This window comes from Drosophila teissieri, chromosome 3L (genome assembly GCF_016746235.2).
Source record: "Drosophila teissieri strain GT53w chromosome 3L, Prin_Dtei_1.1, whole genome shotgun sequence".
NCBI lineage: Eukaryota > Metazoa > Arthropoda > Insecta > Diptera > Drosophilidae > Drosophila > Drosophila teissieri.
The window spans coordinates 16,514,236-16,534,161 of record NC_053031.1 but is presented as its reverse complement, the minus strand read 5'-3'; the positions used below and the strand labels follow the sequence as shown (position 1 = coordinate 16,534,161).

Here is a 19,926-nt window from a genome sequence, read left to right as displayed (position 1 = left end):
GTTGGTTTTTTGGCTGCACTGCGACAGTAGGCGATTCGCTTTCGATTGGCTTCACTGTACGCAATTTAACTTATTTAAAACTGGGCTCACTTCGCGAGCGAAGCGAAAAAAACAAATGCACCACCAGGAATAATCTTCGATTTGTGAGCTAGTGGTGGCCAGCTGCTAGGCAGTCCGCATCGATTGTAGGGATGAAAGCGTGATAAACTATCGAAGCACAGGAAATTAGATAGAATACAAGTGTAACAGTACAATTTATGTATTTTAAAGTCAAAATGGCGGTTTTTACTTTTTTGTAGAAACAAATATTTAGGAATAATAATATCGTGTTTATCACAGCTGCTTGCAAATTTTAATTATTGCCTAATTCAATAAACTGTCTTCCGAGTACCCTAAACGATAAAAAGACAATCCAATTCCAAGGCGATAATAATCGATAAGATCGTCTGAATAATATTATATTCCCTTCTCCTCATCACTAAGCTAAGAAAATTTTGTAAACAACGACGTGGACGTAGTAAATTTAATTAGAATTTCGCCAGTAAAATGCATAAAACTGCGATATTTCTTCTACTGGCATTAAGCGTAAGTTTTGTCTGTGGCTGAGACATGATTAACAACTGTATTTAATCCTCTACAGTGCCAGCAAATGCAAGCCGAACTGACGGCCGCAGACTGCCGGTCGCTGGGCTTCATTAAGGCCCAGTTAATGTGCTCCAGTTGCGACAAACTGGATGATTTTGGACTGGATACCATCAAGTAGGTTCAAAACTTTAACAATAAACTAGTTTGGAGTGGGAAAGATAGCCATGAAGAATGCTATAAGCATTCCATATGTACATTCTTCAATAATATCTAATTCTTATAAGATTAGGTTAAATTACTTACTGCCTTTTACTACCTATTTTTATTGACTCAAAACATTGTTACTATTTCAGACCTCAGTGCAAGCAATGCTGCACTTTGGATCAACAGCCGGCGGCACAGCGTACATATGCCAAGGCCATTCTGGAGGTGTGCACCTGCAAGTTCCGGGCGTATCCGCAGATTCAAGCCTTCATTCAAAGCGGCCGGCCCGCCAAGTTCCCCAACCTCCAGATCAAATACGTAAGGGGACTGGATCCCGTGGTCAAGCTCCTAGATGCCAGTGGTAAGGTGCAGGAGACGCTGTCCATAACCAAATGGAACACAGACACTGTCGAGGAGTTCTTCGAAACGCATCTGGCCAAAGATGGTGTCGGCAAGAGTTCGTACAGCGTGGTAGAGGAGGCCGACGGAGACGATGATGAAGATTATCTGCGTACCAACAGGATCTAAAATAAGCATGCCCAAAACTGTAGATTAATAAAATCAATAGAAATTTTATATCGTGTACAATTATCTTTCAAAATCTATGATCATATATAATTTTGTAACATTCTGCTTGATTTTTGAAGAGTTCTAACTTATTAAATGAACTTGCACATTTGCGGTGCGTTTATATAAAATGTAGACAGACGATTTCGACATTATTAAAATTTATGGGATCTAAAACCATTAATATAAAAAGAAAACCTAAAACCCTGGAATATACTTCAAATTGATATACATTTTGAGGGATTTCTCTTTAAGAAAATATACCTCACAAAATTGATTTAGTTTTTGAAACGTCTAAAACGTTAAAAAGCATTTGGGAACTATGATAAATCGAGGTTTTACAGCCACTGCAAGGTGGAGCATACGCCTGAGCTTTTCTACGCGCCACAGCAAAAAGCTGTGAGAACAGTTTGAGCGCCATTGGAAAGCCAGTTACTGCAATGCGACGCCGTGGGAGTTTTTGATCCATGGGTATAAATGAAATCATTTTATTTGTTATCTTGTTATCGATGGCAGAGGAAAGTTCCCCGTTGAGGCAACAAAGTCGCGGCATTGTGGCCAAAATTCTTATCGCAAAGACTTCAGATCACCCGACCAACCCCTTTTGTGACCGTCAGCAGTGACGTAGTGGGCTCACATGGCGGGGGTCCTCAAGTCGATCAATATTTGATCAGCCTGCTGGAGTAATTGTGGTAACTGAAACGGCAAACAGCATATGTACATACATATTTCTTTCTGCCCGCCAAAATCGTAGCTGATGTCTATTTCCGATCTGTGACGCAGCCTTGACATCGCCGTCTTTCCGCTCTCTAAATCTTGTTTTTATCCGGATACCGCGCATGAGCAAACAGTTCCTAAGTCGACCATGTTATAATGGGATCGGTGCTCTAGCACCTTTCCTATCATTTTTAACATTAATAACTTCTTCGTACTCTCATATATGTATGTACTTTGATCAAATGTTTTTAAAATTATGTAAATGGGGATTCGGAAGATCTAGCCTATGAAAATTTTTTAACACTGTATGTGGGGATTGTTAATGTCGATTCCTTTGTAACTGACCTGCATACAAACATCTTAAATATGAATAGTAAATAAATAGTGCGATGAATATAAGCAAATACAAGAGTATTTATGCAAGTAAACGTCTAGCTATACAATCACCTAGAAGAATGCATTAAAAAGTTTATGAAGCGCCTACAACTGATTACAGCATCAACAAATTCAGCAATGCGAGCGGCAGAGCGAAAAGAGCAAATAATATTGTTTATAAGCCCACTGCACTATCGCCTGTTTACGTTTCAATACAAATATGCACGAATATATGTACCTATGAACATTGGTGTTTATTATTTGCTGTCCTTGTTGTTTATTGTTGTAATAGAAGTCGGCTTTTTACGGTGCCACAAAGGGCTGTACCAAAGACATTCGAATATATTATTCTTATGTCTTTGGCTGAATCTGCTCATCGAGAGTGTGGAGCATATTTCATTGTCCTTGCTCCACTGTGATGGAGCCTTTATCACCGCTGCCCTTGAAGGGACTGCAGCCAGCACGTGTGCCAATGCCAATACAACCCAATCCAATCCGAATCCGAATCCAAATCCAATCTCCAACGTCAATGCTGGGCCCCTCTGATGCGTATGGATTATTTTTAGCCGCTGCTATCACACGCAGACCCATCGTACGGATAAATGTATACACAGGGACAATGTACCTCTAAATGTAAATATACGCACTTTGGGCACGTGCCCCGCCTAAATGGACAGAACAGCAAATGTACTATTTTATTTTAGAGGATCGAAAGGACGAAATCTGCTGCTGGCAGCATAGTTGAAAATGTATGTACATACATATGTCAATCTTAAAGTAAATGTAAGCTGTTTAAGAAGTTAAATCTAATTTGAAAATCTTTAAATATTCTATTACATTTTCGAAACACTTGCATGCACTTCGAGTTTAACCAGAAAGGTAAGCCATTCACCTTTGTGTATTCAATTTGGATGTCGTCTCCCAATTAAGTACTATTAAAAGAGTAATTACTAAACCATTGACGTTCTGGCAGATATAGCCTTTTCTGCTGTGCATACTCTTATCAATCAATGGGGAGGCGCTGTAATCAATACTAATTATTTGCTATTATGATTACTCTTGCGCACGCACACACACACACGCACACACACCGAGACCGAGGTATGCATTACAATTGGAATCCGAGAATCTCTTGCGTTCTTATCAATTGTGTGCCATACAAGCGACTAGGGTGCATTCAACTGGTCCGTGTTGCAAAAACTACGATATATACATATGTACTGTCTGTATATACGATGCCCTTGCAGTAGGCATCAACAAAATAGCAAAAACTTCTCTAGAAAGCTTAAAAAACAAGCTAATACACGGTAAAGGTATTACATATAACATCGCCTTAGACAATAAAGAAATAATGAAACCAATAAAATAAATATTGGATTTCCAGAAGAAATGCTTTTAAGCATAATAAAATAATAAGAAATTTGTATACAGAATACCGATCCCGAAGATTATAGAAGAAGCTTACCAAGCTAACTATTTGTTATGGGAAGAAGTTAGTCAATTTAGGTACTAATCGCTTAACCGCTGCTGTCTATGTGGCATATAGCCAGCTGGCCGGAGTAAAGGAAATAGCAATAGCAGAGTAGCATTGTAGCATTGTAGGAGCAGCAATGGCAATGTCCCCAAGACCCCCCGGAAAGTGGAGAGTGGAGAGATTGGAGCATGGGCGGGTGCCGAGTACTGCAGCTGAAGTGCCAATGCTGGAGAAGCTGAATAAAGTCGGCTGATTCTGAATGTGGATTGCGAACTGGAATCGAATCTGTTGTTGTTTCTGCTGTGCGAATGGGAATGCGAGTGCGAATGCTGATAACATTTGCGCATTTGGAGTGGCTTGGGGGTGATAACGATAATGACGTTATCGTCACAACGTCATCACTTCCAGCCAACCCACACTCACAGATTTAATTTCATGCCAATTTAACACTTAATTAAGATCTAACATGAACACGAAATAATAATAAACATCCAGCTATCGCGCCCTAACGTTTTCCGTTCGGTTCTGGCGCTTTCAGTGGGTAAAGTCGTACCCCCCGAAAGATGATGATGCTTGGGCGCTCAACCTTTGTTGACATTATAATTAAAGATGCGAGTGCGAAATGTAAACATAAGCAGCAATAAACGCCAGAGAAAACATTTCAATTAATTTCAATTTCAGGTCTAGTGTGGAGGCTTGACTGTATTGGCGTTATGCTGCTTACTACATGTGGGGCTTGCCCTTTACCGTTATACCACCGATATCTGCTCTCCCACGCAAACTGCCGTTTTTCTCTCTCGCTCTCTCTCTCTATCAACAGAGAAAACAAATCGGATTTCGTTCAAATAAGATATGGAGATATTTGTGTTTCAAAACCAAATACCAAATAAACTATAGCAATACAGCGCACAAAATGCTCAATTTGATACGTGTCTTTCCAGTTTTTCAACACAAATCTGCTACTTTTATGGTGAGCCAATAGCTTTCTGAAGGTTTTATCAATATTTTCAATCACAAAAGCCTGATTAAATAGGGTAAATCAAATACAATTAATGCTACAAGTTCATATCAGTATAATTTTGAAAGAGCTATAAAATGTATATTATTTCCACATTGAAGTAGAACTTTTCTTGCCGTGTGGTGCGGCTCATTAGTTCCAGGCTTGGGCTCTCTAGCTTTGTTCATTGGTTTCTGGCTGTAAAGATCGAAAACTTGATTTCGGAATTACTAGCAACTTGTTTAATTTATTAAACCAAGCTGACGTCTTGCGCATTTCTGTGAATAATTTTTTATTTGCTCTCCGGATCCGGCGATCCAATCCAATCCGTCGCTCTCCGCCATCCGTGGCACATGTGCAAATATGTACCGAGCGGTCTGGAAAAGTAGTAGATTCCGAAAGAGGAGTATTTCGCCGTAGTAGTGCCCCTCCAGTTATTCAATATGCCGCATTGAACTTTGACTACTTAATTTAGCGCACACAAAGCGCAAACTGCGTCGCGCTTATTAACGAAGACTCAAACTACTTGCTAACACTAACACATGTCATTTGGGAGAGCGGGCGAGCAATTAATGAATGTGCTCGATTGCTATTTTCAATCAATTTACATAATTTTACGTGCCATTATTCGAACGCCAAGAAATGCAGTCGCCCACGTAGACGGAATTTTGGATCAACAGGTGCTGCTCGGCTTGTGCAGAGAAAACACTGAAAAAATAAATAAGATAATATTTAATTCCATAATGAAAGCCGCGTTAAGATTTAAAACAAAAGTCGTGCTTCTTTTCTGGACTTTAAAATCAAATTCAAGATTTATTTGAAACAAATAACTGTGTTATTACATTGAATATAATCTTATGGCTTATTCTCCTCGGTTTTGCGGTATTTGTTGCTGTTGTTGGTGTACCTTTATTTTTATAAATGTAATTATATATTACATACACAATTACTTAGTACATATCGTATAATAATAATAGTATAATTTATAATTAGCATTTCTCTCTCACTTATCTAGTATTATTATAATTCTTCAAGATTTTCAATTTATTTACGTGTATATTTTAACACAAAGCAGCAGAGACAAATGTTATCGATCTATATATCTATGTATATATATATTTTGCGCGTTTCCCACATAAATTACATTTTTAAATTACATTTATATATGTATTTTTCTTTTTCGTCGCTAGTGTGTGGCGCTTGTAAAGTTTTTCTCGTCTCATTTAAGTATAAGTTATAACTAGAGTTTTACATCGATAATTAGAAAAAGGAAATTTTCATGTTGGGGCTTTATTAGCAAAAACATCTTTGTTACTAATATTTACCATTATTATGAATAGTTAAGTATGTATATATGTATAAGAAGTTCTGGTACTCGAATTAAATAAAACATTTTTTCTTTGCACTTTTGAAGCTTATTGGTTTTGTATTTTTTCCCACTTTTATGATTTTATAACAATTGTTAAGTAGATTTATACTCAATGATTTGTGTGTTTGTTTTACAGAGTTCGTATTATTTATAAACAGTTCATATTATGCAGGGTTTACGATCGCCTTATCCTAACTATTTCATTCTCCTTATTGTTGGTTGCAGGCCATAAAGCTTTCTTTGATTTGATTCTTAAATTTTTGTTTACGTTCGTAATAAAATGATTTGAAAAAACAACAGATTTTAGTTGGTTTGGGTATTATGGTAGTAGTCGAAGTTTCATGCTTAAGTGTTCGGAAAAGTTTTGCTTTTGAATGTCCTATCTACTATTGGTTAAAGACTTGTAAAAAATTTCTTTAGTTTTTGAGTTCGCTTTTGATTCTTGTTGTTTTCGTAAAATTTGTCGGAGCAGACAACTGGAACTGGATTCCGATTGTGATCTGCACTTGTGCCTGGACTATTAACTCTATATGCGTAGACATAATTATCGTTACATATGCGTTTGTCTGTATGGTTATATACTCGATTAGTTTGTGATACTGCGTTTATGAAGAAAGGTCTCGAATATGCATACATACATACATCTATCTATCGTTTTTGTATTCGAAATTATTTCGCGGGGCTCTGAAGACTTTACAGCACTGAGGGGATCGGTTTCGTTATCGGCATCTTAAACTCTAGTAATTGCTTCCACGGCACATTGGGATTATAATATGGGTTGGGTTTAACGGAGGCACATACTTATGAGTATGTGTAATTAGCTAACTATTTTCTGGATTAAACAAACGAACGAACGGAAACGGGTTGGATGGCGTATCCGAGTGGATAGTTCATGGATCAGGACTTTTAATGCTCAGAGGGGCTGTTCCAAATCCGTCCTCTTCCCAGCATTCATCATTTTCTTTAGAGAATATAATTTTGGTCGTTGGTCTAAGACACTTTTTGGTTTCAATCCTTTTAGCTTTCTTCCCCATAGTTATTGTATTATATACAGAAATTAGAGCTTAAGTGTGTAAATTGTATAGTGACTTATGTGCGTAGTTAAGTAAAATCTGAGACTCGCTGTAAAATATGTTTCGCTTTTTCAGGGTGCTAGGGATTTTTGAGGAAAGAGGGTGTAAAAGACACTCAAGTACACTTAGGGGTTAACAATTTGTTAATTTTTTTGATATTTTTTTTTTTTGTAGGAGCTAGCTACGAAAGCACGGACGATAACGAGATAACAATATTGAGGACTGTTAGAAAACTTTCAGTTTCAGCATGAATTCGCGGAAGTGAATTGATATAAATTTATAAACTTTACAATCACTCTCGTCGGCATTTCCGAAATTAACTTAATTCACATTAAGCTTGTAAATCATGAGCTTAAGTAATATGGCATTTAATCGAGAAATGGCAAGTGAATGCGTTTAAAAAACTTAATTCACTTCCTCATCTGTGTTAAAAACGAAAATTCCATCACTTGTGTTAACGACAATAATTACATGCTGCCTGCCTAAAAAAAGAAATTGCGCACTTCCTCGTCCAGGTCACTGGAGTCCACCAAGTCATCCATTACCCCGGACACCAGAAGTTCCACAACTTCCAAATCTTGTTTGTCCTTGTCGCTAACTGTGGCTGCCTCTTCAACTATTACTACTGCTGCTGCGGCTCCGGCGGGCTCGACTTTGACCACCTGTTCATCCGCCAGCGCCTCTGATCCGAGTAGCGCCTGGTAGTCCTCCTCCAGCAGCACTCCGCTCTCAATGGCCGCAACAGCCTCCTCATAGTATCAGTTGAGGTCGCGTCGAAAACTATCCTCGATGTTGGGATCGGCGATCATGATGGGGTTCTGGTCGGATAGCATCTGCAAGCCGGCTACGTCCATTTGGCCCAGATCCAGGTCGAGGGAGTCGAAGATCTCCCTCGTAAAATCCGCGTTGGAGGAGTAATCACTGAAGATAATCGAGGGTATATTCGCTGTGGTCGGAGTGTGACTTTGCGAGGATCCCTGATGATGGTGTTGCTGGTGGTGATGTTGTTGCTGCTGCTGCTGCTGGTGGTTCATCACCACATTGGAGTTGGAGCAGGCATTGTGACTCACTGGCGAGCTGCTTGAAAGCGGTGAATTCCCATGGTGCGGCGAATGCATCGGCGAATGATGCGGCGAATGGTGCAGAGATAATGATAATTGCTGCTGCTGATGGTGTTGCTGGTGATGATGCTGTTGTTGCTGCTGCTGATGGTGGTGGTGTTGCTGCTGTGGCGAGCTCTGTGCCGACATCGGAATCGGTAGCGGTGAACTGGGGCAGCCCAAGGGTGAGGGCACTGGTGAAGTGGAAATTCCTAAGGGATCCTGTGCCGTTCCACCTCCACTACTACTATTGTTGTTCCCCGCTCCATTTAGATTTGTGCTGCCATTGTGCGTGGATCCCACACCATTGCTCAACCCGTTGTTGTTCAGGTTGCTCACTCCTCGCCGCATGTGGTTGTTGTTCCCACTCGCCTCCGGGCTGCCGCTCAGCTCACTGAAGTCCAACATCTCCGACTTATTGTAGCCGTTGGTCAGACCTCCTCCATTGCTTCCGACGCCACCGCCTGGGCCACCACCTCCACCGCCACTCAGGTCATCAAAGTCAAGGGCCACGAAATTATTTGCAAAGCCCTGCTGTTCCGGCGAAGAATTGCTGTCGCCCAGCGAGAAAATCTCAAACTGATTGTGAAACGAGGTATTCAGACTGTTGTAGGAGTTATCAAACTGTTGCTGTTGCTGCTGCGCCTGTTGCTGCTGTTGTTGCTGCTGCTGGACCTGTTGCTGCTGGCGTATGGGACTGGCCGGTGCGCTGGAGTGCAGATCCGTGGCCGACACGCTGCTGAGCAAGCCGGGTGAAGAACGTGGACTAGGAGGATTCGGTGGCTGGCGGTAGTCGGTGGCATTGTGCGGTCCCAGCGTGGGCAGCGGGTTAAATGTGGAGACAGCTGCCTGCGTGGTGGCCAGATTGGTAAAGGACAGGTGCGGCGAGTTGCTGGGCTGTTGGTGCTGCTGCTGTTGCGTGTTTCCGGTGGGCGAGTGCTGCTGCTGATAGGGCGATCCGGGACCTGCGCCGCCCCCTCCACCCGCCGGACTAAACGGACTGGGCGACTGATCCCGTTCGCGACGGTGATTGTGCGGAGACATGACAGGCGACAGGGTTTGCTGCAACTGCTGCTGTTGTTGCGACGGCTGTTGCTGGGATTGCTGCTGCTGCTGTTGCTGCTGTTGCTGGGGTCCATAGTTCTGCAGGGCCGTGAGATCGGGCAGGGAGCCGGTGTTGGCAAAGTTTACCTGATCCTGCAGCGGCCGGAACACAGGGTTCGTGAATTTGGCGTTGTTGTATGGCGTGTTCTGTTGTTGCTGCTGCTGCTGGTGTTGCTGCTGGTGCTGTTGCAGCTGTTGCATTTGGAGCTGCTGGTGCAGCTGATGCTGATGTTGCATCTGTTGCTGCTGTTGTTGCAGTTGCTGCAGCTGCAGCTGATGGGGCTGCAGTAGCGGCGACTTCCTGCGTTGCGCCTGCGGACTCATGGTCCTGTTTATTCCATGGTGCGGCGAGTGAGATCTTGGCTGGCCTTGTTGCGGTTGCTGATGTTGCTGCTGCTGATAGTTGGCGCCCATCGCGTTCACGTCGTTATTGAAGCCCGCCACCAGCGCGCTTTGGTGCAGCGCCGAATCGGAGCTGGAGCGCCGCCACAAACTCTCCGCCGTGGGTGGACCAAGAAGATGCGGATTTAGTTGGCCGTTGTCTAGGGTTTGTTGCGTGCTGCTGCTGCCGTAAGGCGAACGATCCTGCTTGCGCTCCGAGGGTCTTCGCATGGGACCCACACCCACGCTGCGTCCTCGGGATTCTCGATAAGCCGTTGGAGAGCCACCTCCGCCTCCCAGGCCATCTGGCGAGGCTCCTCCGCCGCTGGCTCCACTGCCAGAGCCACTGCCACCGCCGCCCGTCCCATTGCCAGCTCCTGGCGAGGATTGGCTTACCTCCTGTCCGCCGACCAGGCCATCTATGATCTTTTGATTCGCCGGCGGCTCATCCCTCTTCGTGGCATACACCTCCTTCATGATCCGCTCGAATTCTGCTGTGCCCTCCGCCTGCTTTTGCTTCTGCAGCGCGATCTTCTCGCTGAACTTGCGCGGATTGGCCATTGTGGAGATTGTGTCTGCGGAAGGAAGCTGTTTAGAAACAGATCATAATTAAATTAATAAATCGGTAAAGGGGCAAGATGGTTTAGGGCTTTTACGATCGTTTTGCTTTTGCCTTCGGAGGATAGGGAAATGATTTAATATTGAAAACTTCATGTTTTTATTAGCAGCAATTGTTTGCATTGCTCATTTCTAGTTGGCCAAGTTGGAATGCATTTGCTGGATACAGAAATTTATCATGTGTCTTTGAGATATCTGGAAGAATTTCTTATGTTTAAAAACGCGTTTATGATTGACATAATATTCCATAATTTACTAATTAATACATTTAATTATTACTTTCCATCTTGACTATTTGGCAATCAACTATTATGAAGTTAGAACACAAACCTTAATTGATGGTTTACTCTTGCTACTTTAACTATAAGTAATAATCAGCTCTGTTCTGGAACAGCGAAAAGGTGTAGTCGGCAATCTGTTGCCATAAACTAGTTCATCCATCTCAAGGCATTTCCGCTCCTCGAGCGCACACCTTTATCCCCCTTTTTTATCTGCCGGCGAAGGGCATGGAAATGTTTTGACAGGGGGGCGGCATCCACCCGCCAGTAACCATCCCACACCCCCACCCAATCCCCGCCAGCCGACTTGTTTTATCAATTTGTCAGTCGAGCGGCTTGCTGATAAGCCAGATACAGATACAAAACATTCGCCCGCTTGTTGTCCGATTCCCAGTCGGAATTCGCATTCGCATTCGCATTCGTATTCCCATTCTCATTCCCATTCGCTTTCGGATTTGGGTTCGGATTGTCATTCCGATGGCGATGGCGATGCCGATTCGGGTTCGGATTCAGGTCCACGCCATGCGTAGTAATGTTTGCCCGGTTGTCCCGGTCTCGGAGCCCTCTCTCTCTTCACTCGATTTCAATGCCATTGCATAACGAGTGTCATATGTACGAACATGTGTATATATGCGATATATATCTGCCGAGCGTTCAAAAAGGGCGGGAAAAAGCGGCGAGCAGGGCGCAAACAACAAGTTTTTATAGTTCTTTGAAAGCGACTGTTTGGGTTTGGGTATGGGTATAGTCTTTGGCTCCATGAATGGAGGGGGCATTTATCGGGGGACGGGGCGACTTTCGTCGCCACCTGCAGCTGCATTATGCAAATGTCGCAAATTGCGTAGCAAACGAAATAATCTTTCTTTTCCCCCCCCTTTTTTTTTTTTTTTTTTTCAATAATTTATTCCGGTTCCGCGGCAGTGCAAAGTTGAAGCTCGCAAGAGCGTTGTTGTTTTGGTTTGTATTTCGAGCTCACAACTGAAGGGCATTTTTAAAAACAACTTTTAGGCACGTTTTTCCAATCTCCGATACATGATGCTCAGATTATGCTTCACATATCTGCAGCTTCCCCTAGAGTTTAGTCTAAACTGAAACCATAAACCAGTTTCACAGCTTTTGACAACTTTTCGATGAAATTCAATCAATTATGATGATGATACTACTCGTCTGATGCGTTGACAAAAGCGAACAGAACAGCCCGAACTGGTGACCAATAACCGCTCAAAAAACAATCTCAGAGAGCTACAAACAAAAGTTACTCTTTTTATCATTCGCAAAGACACAAAATGTACCTGCAGATATTTCAGCAAAAAGTTTTCGTTGCTGACCAGATAGTAAATATACTTTGTTGAGAAACAGCCCAATAATGAAAAGGAAACACAATCAAATTTGTATTTGTATAACTGAATTAATATTAAAGCAAATAAGAAATACAGAAAAACACACAGTTTAACTTTACAAAATTGAAAGTATTGCTCATAATTGCCGGAAATATTTTAGAATGTCACTGGCATTACTCACTAACACATTGTTATTTATAAAGCTGCGGAATTCACTCACATCAAACACTTTGTTCCCAAGACTTTTCCAACTGTTAGAGTAGGTCACTCCAGTTGTAACATTTCTACAACTTACTTATCAAGCACACCCCCTTGTTCAAAGCCTCATTAATTTCCACCATTAGCTAATTTAGTCTTATCGATTTCTTATTCAGGCGGAGAGAAGAATGGCTCAATTAAATCGATTAAGGTAATTCCTTTTGAGAACCTTTCCTCTGCTGTCTCCTATGCATAACTACGCAGATACCGTAGATTTCTCTTTAATTCTAATCTATCATTTTGATTTGTTTGTCCGCGGGTTCTTGGAACTCACGTTTGACTTTAAATATTTTGCATAGAGGTTAAGACTTAAGTGTTGGTAGGTTGTTGTGAACGTGTTAATTCTAGCTAAATGCTGATTCATTTTAGATATCGTTACTTATTATTTATTTTTAAGTGCGAAAACTTCGCTTAGTGATAAACTCAGAAAGTTTAGTTTATTAGTTATAAGTAACCCGAAAAGAGCAAGTCGTTAAATTATTTTGCAAAGTAAACATATTACATTATACATATCTTTTTTCAAAACTGCTGAGTTGACAGACGTTCAGAAAAATTGAGAATCAGTCATTCAATTTGAATCCTTGTACGGGTAAAAATGTACCTATAGTTTGCTTATCAATATCCAAATGGGGTATCTCATTCTCATTCAAATGAGTCCCACTTCGTGACCATCTCTATATCTATGTGCATATATCTTTGTTCTAGGAATCTATGCGATGACTAATCCAAGCAGATATCGGAAGTGTAAGGCCCATTATGGCTTAAACGCGATGCAGGAGCAAAGAGATTTGAATGCGGCTCACACTTTTGGCCGAGTCGGCAATTGCGGCCATAAACAGGCCGAGCACGCCTCAAACTAAACAAAGGTAGATATTACTTTACTTTTTGGGAGGGAGTGGGGACTTTTTTTAGGGGGTAGGCAATCAAAGGGAGGAGTGCTGTTGGGCAAAGCGGAAATATTCCCACGAATCGATAATGACATTTAATAATTATTTAATATATAGCGGCCGATAAAAATGGTGGTCATTTACCACAGAAAAAAAAAACAGCTGTATAATAAATCGATAAGAGCAAGCAAACAAATACTACTCTTTGCAAAGCTTTTTTTTTATACATGTTAAATACGAATAAAATATCATTTTATTTAGGTTAATTTACTAACATAAAACTTCGAAAAAAGTGTATTTTGAAATAAAATACAAATTTCTAAACACATTTTTGAGTGTAAATGGCCCATTTTTCCGGGCGCTCTCTCTCGTTATTCCCGCTCCTTCTTATTTATCCTTCCACATCTCTCTCTCATTCTCTTTCTCCCCCTGTCGGGAATCTATCCCCTGGGAATCTCTTATCAGCATTTTTTTTATAGCTACGCGCGTTCCATGGAATTTTTGAATAATTTCTGATGTTTGTTTATTTATCGCGCAGCGCAACCGCAACAGTTGAAAGGAAAACTGAGGAGGAGGGGGAAAACCATTTGCAGAAAACGTGTGCGAAGCGAAGAGGCGGCAAAAACAAAACGAACTGCAAAGAGGGGGCGGACGGGGGCGTAACTTACATTCTCTCTCGTTTGCCGCTAACTCCGATTGGATCTTTGGCTCTCTCAGTCGCTTTTGTGCTATGCAAATTGGATTCTTGCTTGATTAAAATCTCATATAGAAGAATTAAGTTTTTGGCGCTTTTTATTTGTTGTTATTGTTATGACCTTTTGCGTTTTGTTTTGCTTTTTGCGTCGCCTAATAAAACCAGATTTGATTTTGAGTTGTTTGCGAGCCGAGAGTTGTTAAATCCAAAAATCGGTTTGCTGGGGATTATTTTAACAACTGATTGTTTTTTGTGTGTGTGTTATTTCTCCTCGCTCTTACACACACACACAGCCGCACGCGCACGCACACTTCGAGAGGTTTATTGTTTTAACGCAAAACTGCGACGTTGTTTTTTTTTTATTTTGCGCTCTCAGCTGGTTGGCACTTTTTGCGCTATTTTTTTTTGGTTACCGCATGAAAAGTGAAAAACTTTCGTTGCGCCTTTGACCTCTTTTTACACAGGCACACGCACACACACACACTGCTAGGCGGACGAATGTGCCTCTAATTGGGTGTCCAATTGGGATTACAGCACGCAGCAAAAGCGGCGGCGTCGGCCGATTCTATATTGCATTTCCTTGATTTCTATATATTCTTTGCCCCGATTTTTTGGCTTTTGTTTTTCGCACACCAATGGAAAAGCTCACTAATACACGAACACATGCGCGCACACACACTGGCACGCGGGACTGTGGATTTTTGCGGGCAACGGGACTTTTACCGTTGTGCACACTCACTCCGCAACAATCTCGTATTCTTATTTTCGTTTATTTCGCGTTTTTTATGCCCCTATTTTGCTCTGCTGCACTCTCTCACTCGCACAGAGAACAACTTATTATTGCTGCTGCTGCTGCCTCGCTTCTTCTTCTTCACTCATCTTCGTCGCTGTGATGGCTCTTCACTTTTTCGCTCTGTTCTGTGGTTTTTCCGCTTTTCCGCGCACGCCGTTTTAATCGCGTGTTTGTCGTGTACTCGTTCAGCAATTGCGCGTCGCCTTTTTCAACGTTTTTCCCACGTTTGTTTTGTTATTTTTCCACTTTTTCTCATATTTTCCTCTGCTTCTTCGATATCAGGAGGTGTATTGGAATGAACCTATCGGGGCCATCGTTCTCCGATACTAGGGAACTATCGGGTATCGAGTTTAAAATTGGCCACCTTTGCAGTGTGACCGGACTTTGATTAAGACAAATTACATTGCTACTGTGCGAACAGGTGATGTGTGGGAACTTCCACCATAAATTTACAACCAGGGTTGTCGTTTCCACCTTAACTAAGTTAACGTAAATTATATTCGAAAAGCACAATAAATTTTGAAAAGTGTATCATATTGAATAAAATAAATACAGCTCAATGGGTATTTTGACAGATCAATGAAAGTGCGTTGTTCAATTATTAACATAACATAAACAAATTATAAATTCTTAGAAATTATGAGCTCACTAGCACTTTATTTGCACTTTAAACGGTGATCGTTTGTAATTTTTATGGATTATAAACAGAAACATGCTTTTAAAAATAATATATCTCGGGTTTCAATGTTTTCGATAAAATCGTTGTGCAATCGGCGCGAGTCTCTACTTTTAGCAGATAAACGGGGAAGATGTCTTAGCTTTTAGTCCACAGCATGGTATGGTGTCTGCGCTAAGTAATGTTAGTTTTGCAACGGATTTTTAAAAACAAAGAGAATGGTTAAATATAAATAAAAACTATTTAGATATGTTATATATGATATAGATATATATATTTATAATATATATTTACTAATCCATGAAATTATTCATTACATAAATAATTGTTTAAAAATTAAAGCTGTAGGTCGCTTTCTCTATTAGTTGCTGTTGAAGTATTTGATTTTTTTTTATATATTTAAAATCGTTTTTTGCCTTAAACTGCAACATTAATGACTTTAACTTGTTTAATTAAAACTATTTATAAAGGCAATTACCATTTATTATTATTATATACTGTTAAAATACCATTGTTTTATTATTTTGCTGTCTTAATCTCTCCGCTTTGTTGAATTTGACAAAGCAAATTTGTAGTGTGGGTACATTAGTTATTCTGCAAGCGTAATTAATGTTTATTAAATTTAAATTTTTGTATATACATATTCAATGAAGCAAATGGGCGGAGCCATCATATAATATGAAATGCAATTTAATATGCCCATTAGAAGCTAAAATAAATCATCAAAAATGATTTGGGCGTTTAAATTGCATCAACCAACACATTCAAATGGGCTGCGTTTGTTTGTGTGCGTGCGGCTGTCTGTTGTATGCGTATGTGTGTAAACGTCTGTTTCCCTTTCCGGTAACATTTTGTGTCTGGTTTCCGGCATTTTGTGTGCGCCATTTAAAATTGTTTTCCACGATACGAATCTGCCCAACGCTCTCCCTTTCTCGTTCGTTCCCGCGAATGGCGAAAATTTTGCTTTTCGCAGACACTTGGAGCAGGAATTGGTAGCAAATTGGCGGCCTCAGGGTTACGAAGACATTTAAGGGCCGACAAGGAAATGGAGAAATAAAAAAGAGGGCCAAGAATAAGGCCAAGAAGTTGGAAAAGTAGGAGGTACTAGGTAAATTGTGTGCAAGCGATAGAAATCTCTCAGAATATTTCCCTATTTGCTTCCTTTTTTTCTTCCATTCCTATTCAGAATATTTTCCCCTTTCTGTGCATGTTTCCTTGTTCCTTAAACTTCTCTGTTACCACTCTGTTCGTGCATTCATTCCCATTTCTTTCATAAATATTTGCGCCCTTTGTGCGCTTAATTCATTCATCAAACTGTCAAATGAATGTCAAAACTAATAGCGCCCCTACCAGCCCACTTCCACCCATAAAAAAACAGCCACGAAAAGGTGCTCTATTATTGAAATGAATTAGCGGGCGCCAGTGGGTGGGCTTAAGCCGATTTTTCCTCCTCCTCCGCTTGGGCTTTTTGTCCAAACATTTTCCTACAGCGCGTCTTATGGCGTAAAGTGTGGGTAAGCTCTTCCAATGTTCTTGGACACTTAATTGGAGTTAATTTCGATTTAACGGCAGTATTATTGAATTCAAGAAAATAATTATTTAATTAAATTTTATACAGATATAAATGGAAATAAAACAGGAAAAATCCATAAGAAACGAATGCAAGATATAAAATCTTAATGAGTAGTTTAAGTTCAAATTGAAGCAGCTAGCTGAAGATAAAATTCAAAGTAAATTTATAGCAACTTTCAAAAGCAATATTCTGTGGCATTTTGCTCAAACAAACTATCAATTTAATCAATGGTATGAAGTCCTGTAATTACGCATGATTCCATTACGTGATTCCAATTGGTTAATGGCTACTTCTACTAAACAATCTCTATTGCCCATTATGGGCCCACGCTCTTCACCATTATCAGTGTTATTTTCGCTTTCCGAACAATCGCAGTCTCAAGGACTGGTAGTGTTTAATTAGACAAACAGCTCTTCGCATTTAACGCAAATTAACTTTCAACTACTCCAGGCTGGGCGTTTCACTTTGGTGAACTTTGAACCCAGCGGCGTAGTCGGAATTATCATGGTTTCGCTGACTTGTTATCATCTGATATCACTTCATCGCCCCCGCAGCGAGGTGCTTGACTTTATATGGCAATATTCTGGGCATTGATTGCTCAGATTTCAATCAATGTGTTTTTTGTCTTCGGCTCTGCCTTTTGAATTCTGCGTGGTTCAGTCGCGTGTTTTCATTTCTCGGCAGCGGTAACCATTAAAATCAACGACCAATTGGCTCAGCAATATACATATATATACTATATCCTGAGCGGAACTTGTAATAAAAAGATAGCCAGCTGTGAAATTAAATGGTATTTCAAAGATAGAAACAAACAAATAGTAATGGCCGAAATTGGAAACGGGGAATCTGCAACTGACAAGGGAGCCAAGCTCAATTGTTTCTGGCAAATGGCAATTTAATTGCTAAAAATATTTAGCATTCAATTTATATGGACAAGAATTTATTGGACTTATTTACCTGTGTTATTTATTCAAGTGCTTTAAATATTCCAAAGTTGAGTGTGTTGATTCTTTTTTTTTTTATTGTGTGCTTATTGGCGAGCTTTTCGGGTTTTTCACTGAATTAGATTTGACAACAACTTAAGGTGGTGTAGTCAAGTGGTTGCTTAGAAAGCAAATCTAAATACAGATAAGTTGCTTAAATAAATCTGGCATTTGTTGAGCAATTTAATTTTGTATAAGTCCACGTTTATTTGCTTTATGCTGTGTTTAGTTACTTGGGATTTATTATTTATTTATTTCAAAAGATCATGACTAAAAACGTGTGACGCATTCAATGTGATTAACTGCAGATAATACTCTTGATTATTAACTTCGCCGTATCTATTTAATAGGGGTTTTAAACATAAATAGTGCAAATAACAAAAATGCCAATACGAATGGGTTAGTTTTTAATTATTAGATAGCCTGTCTATTACAAATATATATTTTTGTGTAATAAAGTACGGAAAATATATTTATAATAGTTGCGCATTTAATAAACATGAATATATGTATCATATAGCTACATTTTATTATTTTTCATTGACGTTTGAATATTTGTACCTACACAGACTATACATTTTACTCATATATATGGACTGGTAAATTGCTAGTTTTAAAATTAAGCCAGGTCCTTTCTGAGCAATGTGCACGTATTGAAGCTCATTATCTTTTGTTGTTTTTTTCCCTGTCTGTTTGCTTTTCCGAGGCCACAAAGACAAAATTGCAGTTGCAGATAGACAATCGAGGTGGGCTTTAAGCAGGGGAAGTGGAGGAGTGGAACGAGGAGGTTTTCCTCCCGGAATGTTTTCCTTGTTTTGTCTGTGCATTTACGCTCATTTTCCCTGCCACACACACATCCCATTGACAGTGGCTCCTTTCATTCACTTTTCCACCCACTCATTAAATGGCGCGTTAAGCGGGAAGAGAGCAAAAGTGAATGGAGGCAATGCTTTTTAAGCTGCTTAATTGTTACCAAATACTTGTAGAATACACGGAAGTACACGGAAAGAAAGAGTATAGTATCAATAAAATTGTTCAATAATTTGTAGATAAGTATACAACTTTAAAAGTTCTTCTACGTGCAAACACTTCTTAAGCCAAATACTTGGCGTAACTAGGAGCCTGTGCAGCTCATAAATCTTTGGCCGCCGCCATTCAAATCGCTCAATTGATGGCGCCCAACAATGGCTGTCGATGAGGCGAAAGGATTTTCCCCATTTTCCATTGTGCCTGTCTGTCTGTCTGCTTGGCGGCGGAAATGGAGCAGGATACATAGACGGAGAGGTTCGCTTTCTGGAGCGGCAATGACAACTATGGCACCCAATCTATGCGGGTTGTCAGTCTCGTCTCAGAGAAAGTCGAGAGTGGGTCAGATATACATACCAGATTGGAGCTACTTAACACATTTTCTGTTTAAACTTATGTTCGGTGCTTAAGTTTTATTTAGTGTTTAAAGAACTTCTAAGAATTTAAAACCGATTATAGTTCCGGGTAATCCCATAAGTTATTAAACTGCTTTAATTTTGTTACTGATTTCTAATCCCTTTAATTTTTGGTTAGATTGCTCTCAAAACAAATACCTTGAGTAAAATTAATTAGTGTAGCCAGACAATGTTGCAAGCATACTGAGAATACTCCTCATCCGCTTGTCTTTCGTATAAATTGACGGAATAAAGAACATTCAAAGGGCAATTCAGGGAAATAGTGTGCCCACTCTATGCCTTTGTTTTGTAGTTTATGCGCCAGACAATTGCTGTGCACTCCACTCGGGATCGTGCTCCTTCACACAATGGTCTTTCCAAGGAGCCCCTTCATTGTATTAATAACTTGATGCCGCCTGAATTGAAAGCAAATTTTCTAATCCTTCGTTGCAGCCGAGG

At 40.4% G+C, this 19,926-nt stretch overlaps 2 protein-coding genes and 1 long non-coding RNA gene across 3 annotated transcripts; 2 read left to right on the top strand and 1 right to left on the bottom strand.

The window, feature by feature from the left end:
* The first annotated feature begins 436 nt into the window (after positions 1-436).
* LOC122616766 (selenoprotein F) lies at positions 437-1,553 on the top strand. Its single transcript, XM_043792322.1, has 3 exons — positions 437-585; positions 641-759; positions 939-1,553. Exons 1-3 carry the CDS (start codon positions 547-549, stop codon positions 1,315-1,317), a joined length of 537 nt encoding a protein of 178 aa, XP_043648257.1. The 5' UTR covers positions 437-546; the 3' UTR covers positions 1,318-1,553.
* Positions 1,554-5,214: 3,661 nt separating this feature from the next.
* LOC122616305 (myb-like protein AA) lies at positions 5,215-15,352 on the bottom strand. The gene is made up of 2 exons (XM_043791714.1): positions 13,996-15,352; positions 5,215-10,534 (listed from the first exon to the last, which is right to left on the bottom strand). Exon 2 carries the CDS (start codon positions 10,505-10,507, stop codon positions 8,120-8,122), a length of 2,388 nt encoding a protein of 795 aa, XP_043647649.1. The 5' UTR covers positions 10,508-10,534; positions 13,996-15,352; the 3' UTR covers positions 5,215-8,119.
* On the top strand, positions 12,938-13,966 carry LOC122616306. Its single transcript, XR_006325907.1, has 3 exons — positions 12,938-13,029; positions 13,146-13,306; positions 13,866-13,966. It is a non-coding gene; the product is annotated as an uncharacterized LOC122616306 (long non-coding RNA).
* Positions 15,353-19,926: the final 4,574 nt, after the last annotated feature.

Coding starts and splice junctions, on each gene's coding strand:
- LOC122616766 (XM_043792322.1), top strand. CDS start 547: ATGCATAAAACTGCGATATTTCTTCTACTGGCATTAAGC. Junction 586..640: donor TTCTTCTACTGGCATTAAGC/GTAAGTTTTGTC, acceptor AATCCTCTACAG/TGCCAGCAAATGCAAGCCGA. Junction 760..938: donor TTTGGACTGGATACCATCAA/GTAGGTTCAAAA, acceptor TTACTATTTCAG/ACCTCAGTGCAAGCAATGCT.
- LOC122616305 (XM_043791714.1), bottom strand. CDS start 10,507: ATGGCCAATCCGCGCAAGTTCAGCGAGAAGATCGCGCTGCAGAAGCAA.